Below are 17730 nucleotides of genomic sequence, written 5' to 3'. Positions count from 1 at the left end.
GTAAATGAAATGTGTATCTTACTTTCTCTTTCTGCCTTTGAATGCTCATATATTGGATATTTGATGTTTACAAGACAGCAGTTGACACGACAGTTGACAGTGGACAGGACATAGTTCTGTCCTGAAGGTACCCTGAAATACACACGTTGGTAGTTTCTGCTACTGGAAACCGAATTTCTAGGCTTCTGTGCTTTTACTAGTAAACTAGCAATAGCTTCCTTTTTGAAATTATTCTAAGAACATTTTGAAGATAGTCTATTAACTTCATCGTTGTCCCCTGCCTTAATTGTGTAGGCAGTAAATAATTTAGACTGTTGAATGATTTTGTATATAATTTAATGCTTTTTTTTTTTTTTACAGTGGTTGCATAGGCCTCTTTTAGAAGGAAGATTGAGTTTGAATTATGAGGGTTTCAAAACAGATTTTAAAGAGCAAGATACAAAGAAACTTCCCAGCCATTTGTGTACTTCAGCATTATTGAGCAAAATGATATTAGTTGCACTGAAAAAGGAAACAGTCCTAGAAAATAATGAACTTGAGAAAATAAGTAAGTATGTATGAGCATTCAGATAAACACATATAAATCTTGAATTAGTTAAAATTAATTAAAATCAAATTTAATTAAAATTAATTAAAAATTTGAAATAATTTTGATTATACTTTAAGTTTTTAAAGAATGAAAAATCTTCAGCTCCTTTTAATTATTTTAGTGATGAGAAATTGAGGCCTCTCAAGAGATGAATGTTAAATTGCAAATCAGATGGAATCATACCAAAAAATCTTGCTATAGTCTTGTTATCCGTAGAGCAGAATTTGGTGGCTCAGTTGGTACAGAATTCGCCTGCAATACAGGAGACCCAGATTCGATCTGTGGGTGGGGAAGGTCCCCTAGAGAAGGAAATGGCAACCCACTCCAGTATTCTTTCCTGAAAAATCCCATGGACAGAGGAGCCTGGCAGGCTGCAGCCCATGGGGTCACAAAGAGTTGGACACGACTGAGCGAGTAAACCACCACCACAGTTACTTTAGCTGGCATGACGTCAATAAAAGCAGACCCTGTAGCACATAACCCTGAGGAAAATGGTTAATTAAGCCTTGTGTTTCATCAGGGATTCTGAATTTTCAATTAATTTTTTTTCAGTTAATTTTTGGATCAGTCCTTTTGTATAGGGCGATAATTTTTTCCCTGGCAAGTGGTCATTCAGATGTTGAATTTCAAAAAGATTTGGAAAATCCTCCCCATTCTAGGAAATGGTATAGCATTGTAGGTAACCATGTGACCTGTACAAAATAGTTTGAAAGGTGGAGGACTTGAATAATTCCTGTGTCAGGCTTGGTTGTAATGACTTGGAGTATGGTTCCTAGCAGAAGAGAATATATGCCTGTGAAAGAAAGCTGGAAACACCTCTTACCATGAGCCAGCTCCACCTGCAGTTAAGATCAAGGAGCTTAGCCTGCTGTTTACTTTACTCAGTGAATTTGTCCAAAAACAACACTGGGAATTAGGGTAATAATTTTTGTTGTTTTTCTTAATCTGGAGCTTTCAAGGGACGGGGTTAGATTTTGAACCAGGTTTCAAGTCTCTCGACTCCAAAATCCATACCTGGAGAGTTGTGACTAATTATGTATTAAGAACCTGTGGTATGGCCAGATTTCGTGAGACTCAGTCATTCTCGCAACAGTCCCCTGAGGTAGATTTATCGTATCCTGGTTGATAACAGTGTATGCAGCTCTTCTGAATCCAGACGGGTCTGTCACCGAGGCCCTTCCCTGTGTACTGGGTCCTGCTCTCTTCCTTAACACAATGACTTGAACTTCTCAGGTCTTGGGTCCCTTAGTTTGTTTATCCTGGATGTAACTTCTTACCATTTGTGGCAAAAACAGTAGGAAGATTCTTCTGGCATATCTGATAACTTCGGTTCCTGTCACTTTCTTAACTCACCAGAAAAGGGACCAAGTAAGGTTTGGGAGAGGAGTGGTATTTTGTATCCGATACGCTCAGTTTTCATTATAATTGTATATCAAGGAGCTGGAAATCAGTTCATAGATATTTTAGAATTGGTGGGCACAGCGGTGTTAGAGAACAGGAGACAAGTGAGGGCAATTGGAAGTGCTGTTCACAGAGTGCACCCGATAATGTGCTGTCCATTCTGTTAGTTGCAGAACTGCTCTATTCATTGCAGTGGTATGAAGAATTAGACAATCCGCCTATTTTCCTAACTGGATTTTGTGAAATGCTTCAGAAAATGAATATCACGTATGATAACTTATGTGGACTTGGTAATACTTCCGGCCTTCTGCAGCTGTTATTTGACAGGTGGGAACCTTTTTTCAATTTCTGTTTCATGACTGTTTTGCTAGTTTATGGTTTTGTGTCTATAAAATGTAAGCCCACTTCATGCTAATCTTTGAATCAGAGGGTTGTGCTAAATTAATCCCAGTCATTAATGATAAATACTTTATGGGTACTAAGTACTTGATTTCTTCTTCTGGGGAGATATTTGTACTTTGTGTTATTAAATCCATGAATATGATGCAAGGGGCAGATGACAGTGGAAGAGAGAGAGTCCTGTAGAAGTTGTTTCAATTTGTCATATGTGACCCATCCTTCCACCTAAAATTTCCAAGGTAAAATTTAGCCTTTTATCTTGTATGTTATTTATTGCAGGTATGTCTTAATATCATAACCACAAAACCCTTGCCCCTCAATGAGGAAATAGGTTTGAAAACAGAGTCGTTGTAGAGGTTATAGTGGTCTGATGTTTAGTTGGTTGAAATTATCCTGTTGAACTGCTTTCTCCTGAAGAGTTTTACATTTGCCTGTAGTATTTTTCGTATGCTTTGCAGTATCAGAGGCCTCAGACTGAACAGGTCTTCCTCTCGAGTCCCCCTCCACTTACTTGACTCGCAGAACTTTCCTCAGTTAATACCCTCCTTGGTTCCTCAGCTTCACCAATCCTTGGTCTCCTCTGGGTCTTCTCTGTCCTCTTTGAAGCTGCAACTTCTGATCCTCCAGCTTAATCCTTAAGATCCTTTTCCCTTTTGGGACGAAGGGGCTTTGCGATTGCCTTGATGAGAGCTCAGTAAAGGAGTTTCAGAAGCCTAAGTTGCCATCCTTTTGGTAACAGCAGTTATTTATGTGCAAAAGTACTATGTGAATTTATACCCTGCAGGGTGTTTTATTTAGTTCTGTAAAAGGTATCCAGGTAAGCAAGTGTTTCAGAACATTAAGTATAGTTTCAAAACAGAATTTTTTTTCTTTTTTAGATCCAGGAAAAACGGCACCCTTTGGTCTCTTATTATTGCTAAATTGATCCTTTCCCGAAGTGTTTCATCTGATGAAGTAAAACAGCATTATAAGAGAAAAGAAGGGTATTTTTATTTAAAATACTTTTACTTTGAAATTTATTATGATTGGTCACTCTGGCAACCCTTGACTGTGTAATGAATCAGGAAAACAGGTTTAGGACATGAGGAAGTTAAATGAAAGAATATGAGACTTGAAGAGTGTAAAACAGTTCCAATCATTTTAGGTTGAGGACCCATACTTTTTTAAGAGGTGTTTTTAACCTTATAACATTTTGTTGAAGAATTTTGTATGTACTTTAAATAATTAGCATTTGATAAGCTTATTCTCTTTTACCCAGAAATCTCTCGGGTAGAATCTTTTTCCCTCTCTCTAACATCCTTCTATCCCTTTATTTGCTAAATGGAAGTGATAAGAAAGTTACTTACTCTTCAAAATAAGGATCATCCCACTGAAGTGAATTCTAAAAAGACAATAAATATATTCCTTAAGGCAAAGAAATAGATAGTGAGGTTGGACATACTACAGATTTACTAGAGTTGATTATATTAGAGAAGCTGAGCATTCAGATTAAACACTTACCTGAAATTTACCAAGAGCCATTTTGAATTTACAGATTTATCAAGAATTTGGAAATTATATATATGTGTATATATACGTGTGTGTGTGTGTGTGTGTGTGTTCTGGCACAGTAAAATTGTAAGCTGAATTTTGATTTTTAAGTCTTAATTTTTTTTTTAATTTACTGTTTTGAATTCAGTTAATGTGGATTATAGGTTTACATGCAATTATAAGAAACACAAAGAAGTTCTATGTACCTTTTACTTAGTTTCTTCCAAATGGTCCCATTGGATAACTTTTGTACAATTTCACAACCAAGAAATGACACTGATATAGTTCATTGACTGAATTAACTTGCATCTACGTGTATATTCTGTAGATCACGTGTTACTGCCACAATCCAAGTCACAGAATAGTTGTATCATAAGGATACCTTGTGGTACCCTTTCTTGCCACAGCCACCTGCCCTCCTGCCATTCTCTTCCTCTCTGGCAACCAGTAAATCTTACTCTTTCTATAATTTTTACCATTTTAGGAATGTTATATAAATGGAGTCATACAGCATATGATCTTTTCATATTAACTTTTTTTATTCAGCATAATTTAAAATTTTTTTCTGTTTACATGAGTCATAGGGAATTAACTAAAGAACTGCTAGAACTAATTACAAGTGAGATGGATATATACTTGACATACAAAAGTCAGTATCTTTTTTATTCATCAGTAATAATCAACTTAAAAATGGCATAGGAAAAAAGAGATTCTTTTCACATTGACAACAAAACTGTAAGTACTTTGAAATAAATTTAACAAAAAATTGCAATTGTAAAACTTAAAGATCATAAAACAAAGTGAGAAGATGAATTGTAAAAATTGTCGTATCTAATTTCAGTGTAATAATAGTCAAAATTTCAGCAGCAGTTTTTGAAAAACTTCACAAACTCTTCTAAATATGGTGTGCATTTAAAGGAAAAAATGCTCAAGAATAGCTAGGAAATTTATGAAACAGAAAAATGAAGAGGACTTGCCCTACCAACACAGTGATTAAGCAGTATGAAATTGGTGAATAGATATATCCTTGGATCAAAGTATGGAGTCCAAAGACCAATGCACACATAAATGAAAATTTAGTTTTTGATACAGGTGGTCTTTCAGATCAATGAGATAGGAAAATTGGACTTATATTTGAAAAAAAAAGTAAGACCCACTCCCTTACATTATACATGAAAGTAAGGTCCAGATGAAAATTAAATGTAATGAACAGATCTATAAATGTATTTGGGAAAATAAGAAACTGTATAGTCTTGGCACAGGGAAGATCTTAAACATAGCACAAACCCAGAATCCATAGAAGAAACAGTAGGTACCTGACTTTGTAAAAGCAAAAACCTTTGTGTCCATCAACAGATGAATGGATAAACAAAAATGTATGCGTTATAATGAAGTATTATTCTGCCTTAAAAAGGAAGGAAATTTTGACATACTAAAATGTAGATGAACCTTGAGGACATTATACTAAGTGAAATAAAGCAGTCATGAAAAGACAAATACTGTATGATTCCACTTATATGAAGTACTGAGGCATATTCATAGAGACAGAAAGTCGAATGGTGGTTGTCAGGGGCTGAATGGAAGGAAGATGGGGAGTTCTTATTAATGGACAGAGTTTCAGTTTTGTAAATGAAAAAGTTCTGGAGGTTGGTTGCACAACAGTGTGAGTGAACTTAACATCACTGAACTGTACACTTAAAAAGTTAATCTGCGGGACTTCCCTGATGGTCCAGTGGTTAAGACTCCATGCTTCCAATGCAGGAGGCATGTGTTCTACCCCAGGTCAGGGAACTGTGACCCCTCATGCTGCACGGCATGACCAAAAAAACATTTTTTTAAATTAAAATAATATGGTAAATTTTACATAATTTTACGTATTTTACCACAGTTAAAAAAGAAACTTCTGTATGATAAAAATACAGTATAAAGGATAGGTGACAAAATAGAGGAAAATACTTGTTAATTAATAAAGAATTAATATTCATAATATAAGTAGCTTATAGTAATTAAACTATTCAAACTGAAGAATGTGTCAAGGACTTGAACAGGTAATTCATAGATGACATAGTCAAAGGTAGTTCATTAATGAAATGTGGAATGGAAAAGGATTTGCTTTGTTAATAATGACAAATACAAAGGAGTATATATTTTATCTACCTTATTGCCAGGAATTAAAAAGAATTATTAGGTGTACAGCAGAAAAGTCAAACTTGTATATTTTTGGTGAAACTGTGGATTGATTATTATTCTTTGAAGAAAAACTTGAAATTATCAAAATATAATACATGCAGATCCTTTGATTTTGAAGTTCTACTTCCAGGAATCTAGGCTAAAGAGGTGTTTGCACATGATACAGAGTGTTATTTGTAAGAGCAAAAATTTGATGGAAAAAACCTAAATGTTCACTAATAGAAAAATAGTTAAATTATGATTGTATGAAATATTTTGGTTTTGTTTTTTATTTAGATATGTAGTTTTAAAATAGAATACTTTGTACCTATATGTTCTGCTGTAAAGTGGTCTAGAAAGTATATAAATGTCAGGTAATATAAAATTTAGATACATAAAACCCAAGTATATATATGCATATATATGAGTATCAGTTCATATGAGCAATATGTAACTGGTCCTCTTTAAATTGAATTAGTTGGCTCTTAATGACAGCATAATCATGTACTGTTTGTATAATTTAAAAAAATCATCCTTGAGGAAAGTTATATATGCTTATTTTTTGAAAATCAGAAACATGTAAGAAAGAGAAGCAGAAAAAAATAATTGTCCACAGTTTCATGAAAGAGAATCAGCAAGTGTCAACCTCTTTCAGAGTTTCTTTTATTCTTTTTCTATTCAGTTATTTTATATAGTGGAAATTTTAGTCTTTTTAAATTGTATGAATAAGAGGAATTTTCTGAAATAAATATTTAGGATAAATATAATTCACACCTTTTTTTCCCTCTTTAAACAGTTTTTTTCCACTAACAGAAGGTAATATGCATACTATTCAAAGTCTCTGTCCATTTTTGTCAAAAGAAGACAAGAAAGAATTCATTGCTGAGTGTATACCTGCCCTTTTGGCCTGGACCAAGGAAAATGTTTGCCATATTAATGGTTAGTTACTTGGTAATAAATGTTTCATTAATTTAATTATTGCTTGAGATGAAAGAAGTGTTTCTTAACATCTAAATCCAAATCTGACAGAGATAAATTATAGCTACTTTTTTTCCTAGTTAATATACTTGTTACATAACAAGTTGACTCAGTAGGGTAAGTGTCATTCATTGGAGAGTGACTGTTACTTTGCAGTATGGAAATACTGCAGCCTAAGGGAAGCTGTATAACCACAGGTACCCTCTGATCATTTCTGTACTGTGTGTAGCTCTTCTTATAGTCAACCGACGAGTGAACTTACAAAAGCAAAAGAGGAAACAGCTTTTGTTATGTTTTAAACTTTTCAGACATTCTGTACTCTTGTTAGTTCCTTTGCTTGCTAATTTAACAAGCACTTACTGAGCCCTGACCATGTGGCAGTCTCTTTTGTAGAGAAGATAGATATAAAGTTATATGATTACTGATATAGCAAAAAGATATCTTATGTGCAGAAGTGCATAAAAAGATTTTCCACTTTGCTTTGAGATAGCAGTGGCTATTTCACAAAGAGAAATATTTTAGTAGTGGTAAAAGGTACTTTTCCTTATAGTTTGAGAAAGGCATCCCAGGTACACAGAAACTAGAAGAGTGCAGGTAGCTTCCTTTTGGTTGGATTTAAGGTAGAAAGTTGGGACAAAGAGTGTTAGGGTGCACAAGAATATGGATCTTGCGAATGGCAGGGCACAGATCATAAAGGCCTCATTTTGTCAGGTAAGGAGTTTGGACTTTAAGCGATAGGAGGTAAGGAACTAGTGGCCCAAATTAGGTAGGAAAGTAGTCAGACTATCATATTCACATTAGAAAGATTATCTTGACAGCTGTGTGAAGGGTGGATATGGGAGAAGAGAGGAATTAGGGGTAGGAGACTATATAGATAGAGAGCCATTCGAATAATCAAAATGAGAGATAAGAACTCTTGAGTGTAGGCACAGATGGAAGAGTGGAGATGGAATTGAGAGAGGTAGGAAGTAGAATTGCTGGGGTTCTGTGGTTATATTTCTGGATTGGGCAGATGGAAGTACCATGAGGCCTTATAGGAAACCCTGCCCGGAGACTTCAGAGCTGGATGGAAGGTGGCGAAGGAGTGTACAGGGAGATGATGTTAAGATTTGAACACATGAGATTACGATTAAGGTGGCTATGGAATAAGTACTCAAATGGGGATTGTCAGTAAGCAGTAGGCTGTTGGCTAGATGGAAATACTGCTTTCAGAGTCCATGTCAGGTAGGTGGTAGTATAATCTGTAAATGAAAGAGTAGTTTTTTAAGGTTTGACAATTAGTTTTTCTCTTCTAGCCCAAGTGATGAAGCAGAATTAGCTAACGAATACTTTTCGGTTATTAGAACATGAGTTGTTTCTGATTAAACTTGAAGCCTCTTCTATTGATATTTTGTCAGGAAGATTTAAAAAAAATTCTTCCTCTGCCTTTAAAGGAAGACTACATTGTTATTAATTAATTAATTTTTGCTTTCTTTGTTGGTTCTCTTTTGCCTACAGGATAAAAACCTAAGTCCTTAGTTTGGCCTGTAAGATGTTTTAAAATCTTATTGCAACCAATTTCTCCAGTTTCACCTCTTTTGCTTCCACTCTGGGCCCTGACCATGCTAAATTGTCATGAATTTTGATCAGCCCACGCTTTCTTACAGCTTTGTGCCTTAGCACTCCTTGGAGCGTCCTTTTTCTAGTGTTGCAGACCTTGATCTTTTGAAAATCCCAGTTCACACACCAACTTGGGGAAGCCTTTTCTGACTCACTATAGTTTCCTGCTCTGGGTCTCAGTTTTTGTCCATATTATTCTAATTTGTTTTTAAGTCTGCCAGTACTACTGAGTAAGTCCCTTCAGGGACTGGATTTTGTTCAGCTTTCTCCCTGGTATCTGTCTAGCAGTGTACCTTGTATGCATTCATTTATTCGTTCTTTATTTAGTCAGTCAAAATAAATGTATCTCGGGCATTGTGTTAGGAGGCCATAACAGTGATGAGTAAAACTGACAAGGTTCCTGCTTTCATGGAGCTTACTTCCCGACGAGATAATAACAAACATTAGGGCTGTAAAGGCAACAAACAAGTGATACTAGAGGAGTGAGGAGGGGCATACTTGATGTACTTGGGAATTTCAGAGTGGAGGCAGTGTTTAAGCTGAGAACTGAAGAATAAGGAGGAATCAGGGAGTCTAAAGAATAGGGAACCCCACACGAGCTTTCCCAACATAGATGCTTACTGAGTGAATGTATGAATTATAAAACAGTATGTTCTATTTTCCAACTTTATTTAACTTTGTACTCTAGCTAGAGATTTGTTTGTTTGTTGAGAGGTGGGTATGCTGAGTAAGTCCTATACGTAAGGAAACAAAGGAAAAAACGGCATAGGCGAGTTTAATGCATAGTGTCATTCACTTGCTTCCCTCTGCCTGCCCCGCCACACTTTCTTCTCCGTGCTGGGGGCTGAGTATGTTGGCAGGTCCCTGCCTATGGAGTTTATAAGCTCATTTGTTGACTCTTTCTTACAAGCCCTAATTTTAGAGTTATTAACCTGGACACTTTTGAAGAAAGTCTTTAACGTATCTCAGCATAGGCTTTCTTTTTTTATAGTAGCGATACAATTTTAAAATGTTTTAATTTTGCTATAGGAGGTTTTGGACATCTTGCCATTTTCAATTCTTGTCTGCAGACCAAAAGCATAGATGATGGAGAGCTATTACATGGTCTATTAAAAATTCTGATAACTTGGAAAAAAGATCACGAAGATATTTTTCTTTTCAGTTGGTAGGTAATACTTTATATTTTTCCCTCTGTGTATGATGTGGACTCAGATTATGTGTCTTATAGTCACTATTTCGTAGAGTAATAGGGTGGTAGGCATTTAAGTCAGTCTAAGTATATAAGATTTAAATTTTTCTCAGTGAATGTCTGTATAATTTGTCGATGTTTTATTTTTGTCTTTATCACAGTAATCTGTCAGAAGTAAGTCCAGAGATACTGGCTGTAAATATAGAAATAATCCGTTTCCTTTCCCTGTTTCTGAAATACTGCTCATCTCCTTTGGCAGAGAGCGAATGGGACTTCATCATGTGTTCCATGTTGGCTTGGTTGGAGGTAAATTAACCTTCTGAGTCATCACCGCTGTTGGGCTTTTGTGCATGTCTGTGTGCCAGAAGTATTTTCTCATCCTCTTTAAGTAATGATTGTAGTTCGCTCCTTTGCAAACATTTGAACACTTTATAGATATGTTCCTTGCTGACTGCTGCTTGACAGATCAGTGAAATGACTGAGGTTTAGTGTTTGCTGATATCATTCAGTAACCATTCTGCCAACTGCTTTTATTTATTTATTTATTTATTGCCAACTGCTTTTAAAATGGTCTCTCCATTAGCTTATTTTAGGGTAATATGTGTAGCATAGCCCTTTAAGGTTTTATCTTTTCATGACAAGGTTTTTGGTCTTTTGCTTCTATTCTTACAGTGTACTGTTTCATTATTGCCAGACTAGTGCAGTAAAGATTAAACAAATTCAGAGGGAATTAGAGTTCTTTTTATGACTCCAAGCAACCAGCTGTGTAATAACTATGGGTATTAGGTAGCAGGTCATGCAGCAAGTCAGTTAGTGTTGAATTGGTCTGAATCTCTACTCTCCCTGCTGTTTACTGTGTGGCTTAGGGAATTAAAGTTAAGTTGAGCCTCAGTTTCTTCATTTTAAAATAACTTAATAATGCCCAATTAGGAGGGCTCCTGAGAAGATTATAAATGTGCTTTTAATATATTTAACTTGGTATATAGTAATTGATATTATTTTCCTTCATGGTTGCAGAAATGAAAAAGAACAGTTCACGATAAATGGGTTAATTCTAATTCCTAACATTTAATTCTGAAAATAAGTTATTTGGGTATATAAATGTCTCCTGAGACTATACATTCAAACTGTTTCTTATTCTCAAATTTAGAGAAATAAAAGGAACTTCTCTTTATTGCCTTGACTTGTAATATTCTACAGGAGGTTGCTTACCTATTTAATTTTTGTTTCCTCAGACAACAAATGAGAATCAGGCACTGTATTCTGTTCCACTTGTACAACTGTTTGCCTATGTCAGCTGTGATTTGGCCTGTGAACTCAGCGCTTTTTTTGATTCCACAACTCTGGGCACCACTGGCAGCCTTCCTGTAAATCTAATCAGCGAATGGAAAGAATTTTTTTCTCCTGGCATCCACAGTTTGCTTTTACCTCTTTTGGTGACTGCTACAGGCAAGTGAAAAAGGGAGTAATATTGATAGTCATTGAAAATAACTTGTTTTGAAAAACTAAAAAGACAACACAAAACACCCCAAAATCAACTTTGGACGTTTAGGTCACACAACACAAAATAGTAAAAGAACCAGAGAGAAAGTTTATCATCTCAGAATCATCGTATATTCTTCTGCTTTACAGACAAGAATTGAAACATCACAAGATACCTAAAGATCACTGAAAATTAGAATCATACTAATTCAGAAAATATGAATAAATTATTTTAACTCAAACTTTTTTTTTAAAGGATAAGATAATAGAAGTCATTAAATAGTTGAGATTATCTGAAATATGTATTCAGTTCATGCTTCTAGTTTGGACTGCTTTAATGTTTGTCAAGTTTTTATTTCATTTTCTTAAATAACATTTGGTTATCTATGAATCGGTCAAGTTGTATTACTCACTTTGTTTGGGGTATGACTCTTTTTTTCCTTTTTGTCATCAGGAGAAAACAGAGATACATCTGAAACATCATTTCAGAATGCAATGCTGAAGCCCATGTGTGAAACATTAACTTATATCCCAAAGGATCAGCTATTGAGTCAGAAACTCCCTGCAAGATTGATTGCTGGTCAGAAAACAAACTTGCCAGAATACCTCCAGACTTTGTTAAATACATTAGCCCCGTTACTCCTTTATAGAGCTCGGCCTGTGCAAATTGCTGTCTATCATATGCTATACAAGTAAGAATTCTTTCAGTTGAATCAGTATTGTGGTGGTTTTTTAAAAAATGAAATATAGTTTTGGCTTTCCCTGATAGCTAAGTTGGTAAAGAATCTGCCTGCCATGCGGGAGACCTGGGTTCAATCCCTGGGTTGGGAAGATCCCCTGGAGAAGGGAAAGACTATGCACTCCAGTATTCTAGCCTGGAGAATTCCATGGACTGTATAGTCCTTGGGATCCCAAAGAATCGGACAAGACTGAATGACTTTCACTTTCACATATGTAGTTTTAATTTTTGGTCATTAAATAAAAAGTCAAAGTAGAAATAAGTTACCAAAAAAAAAAAAAAGTAAAAGTAAAAACAGCAACAGAGTAAGCTTGACTAAGCGTTTCAGTAACAGGAATGGTCACTGTTCTCCATGCACAGTTTACATTTATATAGTCCTGGCCATAGTGGATTATTTCAGAATACGCTCAGTAAAAGGATATGCTCATTACAGAATAAGTGTTGGACTTTCTATTGCTAAGCATGACTTAACAATGAACCATTTCATGTAACTTAATATCCTTTTATTTTTAATTTATTTATTTTAATTGGAGGTTAGTTACTTTGGGAGAATGGCATTGAAACATGTAACTTAATATTCTGACTTCCAGATTGATGCCTGAATTCCCACAATATGATCAAGATAATCTAAAATCATATGGAGATGAAGAAGAAGAACCAGCCTTGTAAGTTATTTTTAATACAAGTCTTCCTCAATTTACAGGTTTACATCCTCATTGTAAGTTGAACACATGTTGAGTCAAAGATACATTTGATACACGTAACCTGCTGAACATCAGTTCATCCTAGCCTACTGAAGCGTGTTCAGAACACTCCGTCAGCCTACAGTTGGGCAAAGTCATCCAACCCAAAGTCTGTTTTATGATAAAGTCTTAGATATCTCCTGTAATTTATTCAGTACTGTACTGAATGTGAAAAGCAGAATGGTTGTCTGGGTAAGAATGGTTGTGAGTGGTTTGGTTGTTAAACTTTTGTGATTGCGTGGCTGACTGGGAGCTACAGTTCACCACCACTGCCCAGCATGGTGAGAGTATCATTCTGCATATGGCCAGTCTGGGAAAAGGTCACAATTTGTAGTATAGTTTCTACTGAACACTTATCGCTTTGACACTATTGTAGTGTTGAAAAATTAGAAGTCAAACCATCATAAGTTGGATTGCTTCGTTAAATTCTCTTAATCCATCATGATGACTTTAGAAGACTGAGGCAATGCAAAAGCTCTAAATTTAGTGAATACATTCATTCCACAAGTCTTGTACGTTTGTCTGTAAGATATAAATGAATTTTAGAGCTCACTTGAAGAGATAGTTACTCTCTCTCTTCTATTTGTTTCTAAGTCATTTTCAGTTTGCTACTGTTTAGTAAAACTTTCTTTGGCCACATAGTAACTGGGGATAGAGTATAGCGTTCAAAAATGTATTGAGCACCCCTTTGTGCAAGTGTTAATTAAATGGTGAGGGGAGAATATAGTGCTCAGTAAGCTGTTTTCTTAAGGAGCTTATAATCTAATTTCGATGTATTACCCTAAAACTGAGTGGGCTTCTCTGGTGGCTCAGCAGTAGAGAATCCACCTGCCAGTGTAGGAGATGTGGGTTTGATCTCCACGTTGGGAAGATCCCTTGGAGAAGGAAATGGCAGCCTGCTCCATTATTGTTGTCTGGGAAATTTCATGGACAGAGGTGCCTGGTGGGTTATGGTCCATGGGGTCACAAAAGAATTGGACACGATTAAGTGACTAAACAACCACCCTATAATAGAAGACAGTGTGTGACAAGTGCTAAGAAAAAGGATGATGTTAGTGAGACACAACTGCTGTGCCAAGAAGGGAAGACATTGATGAAAGGGAAGACCTTTCAGATTAGGGAGCATTTCAGCAGGCAGGGGAAAGTTACAGGAACACCATGTGTAAAGGCATTGAGGCATGACTGCTCATGATATGCTTGGGGAATATCAAGTTGTTGCCATGTGACATATTTTTTAATTTTTAGATCTTCCACTGGAATATAAGCTCTTTAAGGCTTTTAGTCTCTTACTCCTGACTTTTTTCCCCTCTAGCACCCAGTTATTGGCCTTAAATAGTTATGAATAATCCTCATTTGTTGAGTAAGAGAATAAATGAGGGACTCCCCTGGTGGTCCAGTGGTTAAGAATCTGCCTTGCAATGCAGGAGACGTGAGTTTGATCCCTGGTTTGGGAACTAAGATCCCACATTCTGGGGAGCAACTAAACCTGCATGCTGAAACGACTGAGCCCACGTTGCCACAACTAGAGAGTCCCTGTGCCACAATGCAGTGACGTTCCACGTGCCGCAACTAAGACCCAGTGCAGCCAAATAAATATGTGCAGAGTAGGCAAGGAGCGTAGAGTGAACAATAAAGCTGGAGGGTGATGAAGGGCCTTTAAAATGACATTTTCTGGAGAGCGGGGCATTGTTTGTTAGAAGATGAGATACCATCAGCTGGTTCATAAACTGAACAAGTAGCAAGCAGAGGTGGAGGCCATTCCAGAAGTTCCAAAGTGCATAGAGGTTAGTGTGTAAAGTGGAGAGTTGTTCTTTGTAAAATCTGCTGATGGTTGGTATGGAATGGAGAAGGGTTGGTACATGAGATGGTGGTGCTAAAGGTAAAAACTTAAGGGCAGAAGCTTGAAGAGAACTTTTACTTATGGGCTGGTAGTAGGAAGCCACAAGGAAAGAAAGATCACAGAGGTAAAACAAGAGACTGAAGTCAGAATGTCAGAGAGAATTTGACTGGAGGTACACACAAGTCTGTGGAAAAGACCCTGATGCTGGGTAAGACTGAAGGCAAGAGAAGAGGGTGACAGAGGATGAGATGGTCAGACAGCATCACTGATTCAGTGGACATGAACTTGGGCAAACTCCAGGAGATGATGAGGGACAGGGAAGCCTGGTGTGCTGTGGTTCATGGGGTTGCAGAGTCAGACATGACTTGGCAACTGAACAACAACAACACACACAAGTATTTCACTTCTTAAGACTCTTACAAGCTTGTCTAAAAGTGTTAATAAGTACACTACTTCCATAAAGAAGAAAATTACCTTACATTGCCATGAGTTAATTATGAATGTTAAGTTTCCTTTTGCATTTCTTTAACTGTGTTGAAAGACAATACATCTTATGATCTTCTAAACCTTTGTTGGTTGATAAAGGACCTGATAGGATTTGTTAGCCCTAATTGTTCCCCTGGCTAGGCAGGGACTTCAGACTAATCAGTTAGCCTCTCTGGGTATATGCTTTTTTTTTCATCTATAAAACAAAAGGTTGAAATATACGTTTTCTGCTGGATCATTGAAAAGGCAAGAGAGTTCCAGAAAAACATCTATTTCTGCTTTATTGACTATGCCAAAGCCTTTGACTGTGTGGATCACAATAAACTGGAAAATTCTGAAAGAGATGGGAATACCAGACCACCTGACCTGCCTCTTGAGAAATCTATATGCAGGTCAGGAAGCAACAGTTAGAACTGGACATGGAACTACAGACTGGTTCCAAATAGGAAAAGGAGTACGTCAAGGCTGTATATTGTCACCCTGCTTATTTAACTTCTATGCAGAGTACATCATGAGAAATGCTGGGCTGGAAGAAACACAAGCTGGAATCAAGATTTCCAGGAGAAATATCAATAACCTCAGATATGCAGATGACACCACCTTTATGACAGAAAGCGAAGAACTAAAGAGCCTCTTGATGAAAGTGAAAGAGGAGAGTGAAAAAGTTGGCTTAAAGCTCAACATTCAGAGAACTAAGATCATGGCATCTGGTCCCATCACTTCATGGGAAATAGATGGGGAAACAGTGGAAACAGTGGCTGACTTTATGTTTCTGGGCTCCAAAACCACTGTAGATGGTGACTGCAGCCATGAAATGAAAAGACGCTTACTCCTTGGAAGGAAACTTATGACCAACCTAGATAGCATATTAAAAAGCAGAGACATTACTTTGCCAACAAAGGTCTGTCTAGTCAAGGCTATGATTTTTCCAGTAGTCGTGTATGGATCTGAGAGTTGGACTATAAAGAAAGTTGAGCACAGAAGAATTGATGCCTTTGAACTGCGGTGTTGGAGAAGACTTTTGAGAGTCCCGTGGACTGCAAGTAGATCCAACCAGTCCATCCTAAAGGAAATCAATCCTGAATATTCATTGGAAGGACTGATGTTGAAGCTGAAACTCCAATACTTTGGCCACCTGATGTGAAGAGCTGACTCATTTGAAAAGATCCTGATGCTGGGAAAGATTGAAGGCGTGAGGAGAAGGGGATGACAGAGGATGAGATTGTTGGATGGCATCACTGACTTAATGGACATGAGTTTGGGTAAACTCCAGGAGTTGGTGATGGACAGGGGTTGCAAAGAGTCGGACAGGACTGAGCACCTGCACTGAACTGAAGAGAGTTTTTCTTTTAAGTACTAACTTCTAGAGTAAATTTTATAGCATATCTTACATATTTATAAATATGAAAATATATGAATATATTTCTATATCACTTTATGCCTTTCAGATTCTATAATTGCCTTTATACAAAATTAGGGGTCAAAATTGAACCTATAAAGGGGAACTTTTAAAATGGTTTTTGGAAAATAGAAATTTATACATGCTGTCAGTTTGTTAAGAGACAAATTATGAAGAAAACTGTGGTGTTTAATCATTTATTCTTAGGTCGCCACCAGCTGCACTGATGTCTCTTCTTAGCACTCAAGAGGACTTACTAGAAAATATTTTGGGATGTATTCCTGTTGGACAGATAGTTACTATCAAGCCACTGAGTGAAGACTTCTGTTATGTTCTGGGGTACCTCCTCACTTGGAAATTAATACTTACTTTCTTCAAAGCTGCTTCATCTCAGGTAAATAAAATGAGACAACTTTTGACAGTTCTGTCCTATATGTGTTTCTCTCTTACTGTCTTAAACCCTTTCCTTCCCCTCCTTTTGGAGAAAAATGAGGATATGCCTCACATTTTAATCTGATCTTATCTGGCTCATTACAGATATTCTGCTAAATTTATTTCTGTCTCTACATTGTTATCCTCCCACAGTTTTATGCTTGGATCAGTTTTTTTCTAAGGGAATGTATCCACCAAGTCTGTTTATTTTGGGAAACCAGGTTTCTATAATTTACTTTTGTGCTATCATAGTAACAGTTTCTAAAGAACCAGATCTTGTTATTTCCTTTTTCCCTTTGGTTAACTACTGACTCTTGTGGGAATATCAACGGAAATTCACCTTATTTGAAAATCAGTGTTTAGAGAAAGATCTGTGAAATATTACCACATGTAATTCAAGGTGTTATCACTAAATAATGAAAATATCCTATAGTAATTATTTTGCCCAAATTATTTTAGCAGCCACTAGATGTCTCTGTTGTCTCACGTTTAAGAAGGAAGCTGGCAAGCTCTCTTCCAGTTAAAAAAATTCTTTTAGACAGATGCCTGCTTTTAATAAATTTTAAACATTGAATCAGTTTAATAAAGTAGGTCACTTCTTTGTCAGGTTAATACAAGACTTAAATCACTACATATTTAAAGTGTGACTAAATATCATGGCATTCATTTTCAGTGTGATTTTCAAAATCCTTAAGTTATAACTTAGGTTGTTGCTAAGAACCCATGTTGTTGTTTAGTCACTTAGTCCTGACTCT

At 36.4% G+C, this 17730-nt stretch overlaps 1 protein-coding gene across 1 annotated transcript in view; it reads left to right on the top strand.

The window, feature by feature from the left end:
• Positions 1-17730, top strand: part of LTN1 (listerin E3 ubiquitin protein ligase 1) — a 57113-nt gene that overhangs the window by 27268 nt on the left and 12115 nt on the right. The window contains exons 16-25 of the mRNA XM_040227671.1: positions 361-547; positions 2158-2317; positions 3268-3372; positions 6885-7027; positions 9695-9830; positions 10016-10160; positions 11090-11303; positions 11791-12028; positions 12666-12740; positions 16751-16937. Coding sequence (XP_040083605.1) covers positions 361-547; positions 2158-2317; positions 3268-3372; positions 6885-7027; positions 9695-9830; positions 10016-10160; positions 11090-11303; positions 11791-12028; positions 12666-12740; positions 16751-16937 — 1590 coding nt within the window. The remainder of the gene's footprint in view (positions 1-360; positions 548-2157; positions 2318-3267; positions 3373-6884; positions 7028-9694; positions 9831-10015; positions 10161-11089; positions 11304-11790; positions 12029-12665; positions 12741-16750; positions 16938-17730) is intronic.

The sequence above is a fragment of the Oryx dammah genome, unplaced genomic scaffold, assembly GCF_014754425.2.
Source record: "Oryx dammah isolate SB20612 unplaced genomic scaffold, SCBI_Odam_1.1 HiC_scaffold_2, whole genome shotgun sequence".
Lineage (NCBI taxonomy): Eukaryota > Metazoa > Chordata > Mammalia > Artiodactyla > Bovidae > Oryx > Oryx dammah.
Note: the sequence above shows the minus strand (reverse complement) of the source record. Positions and strands in the feature narration are given on the sequence as shown.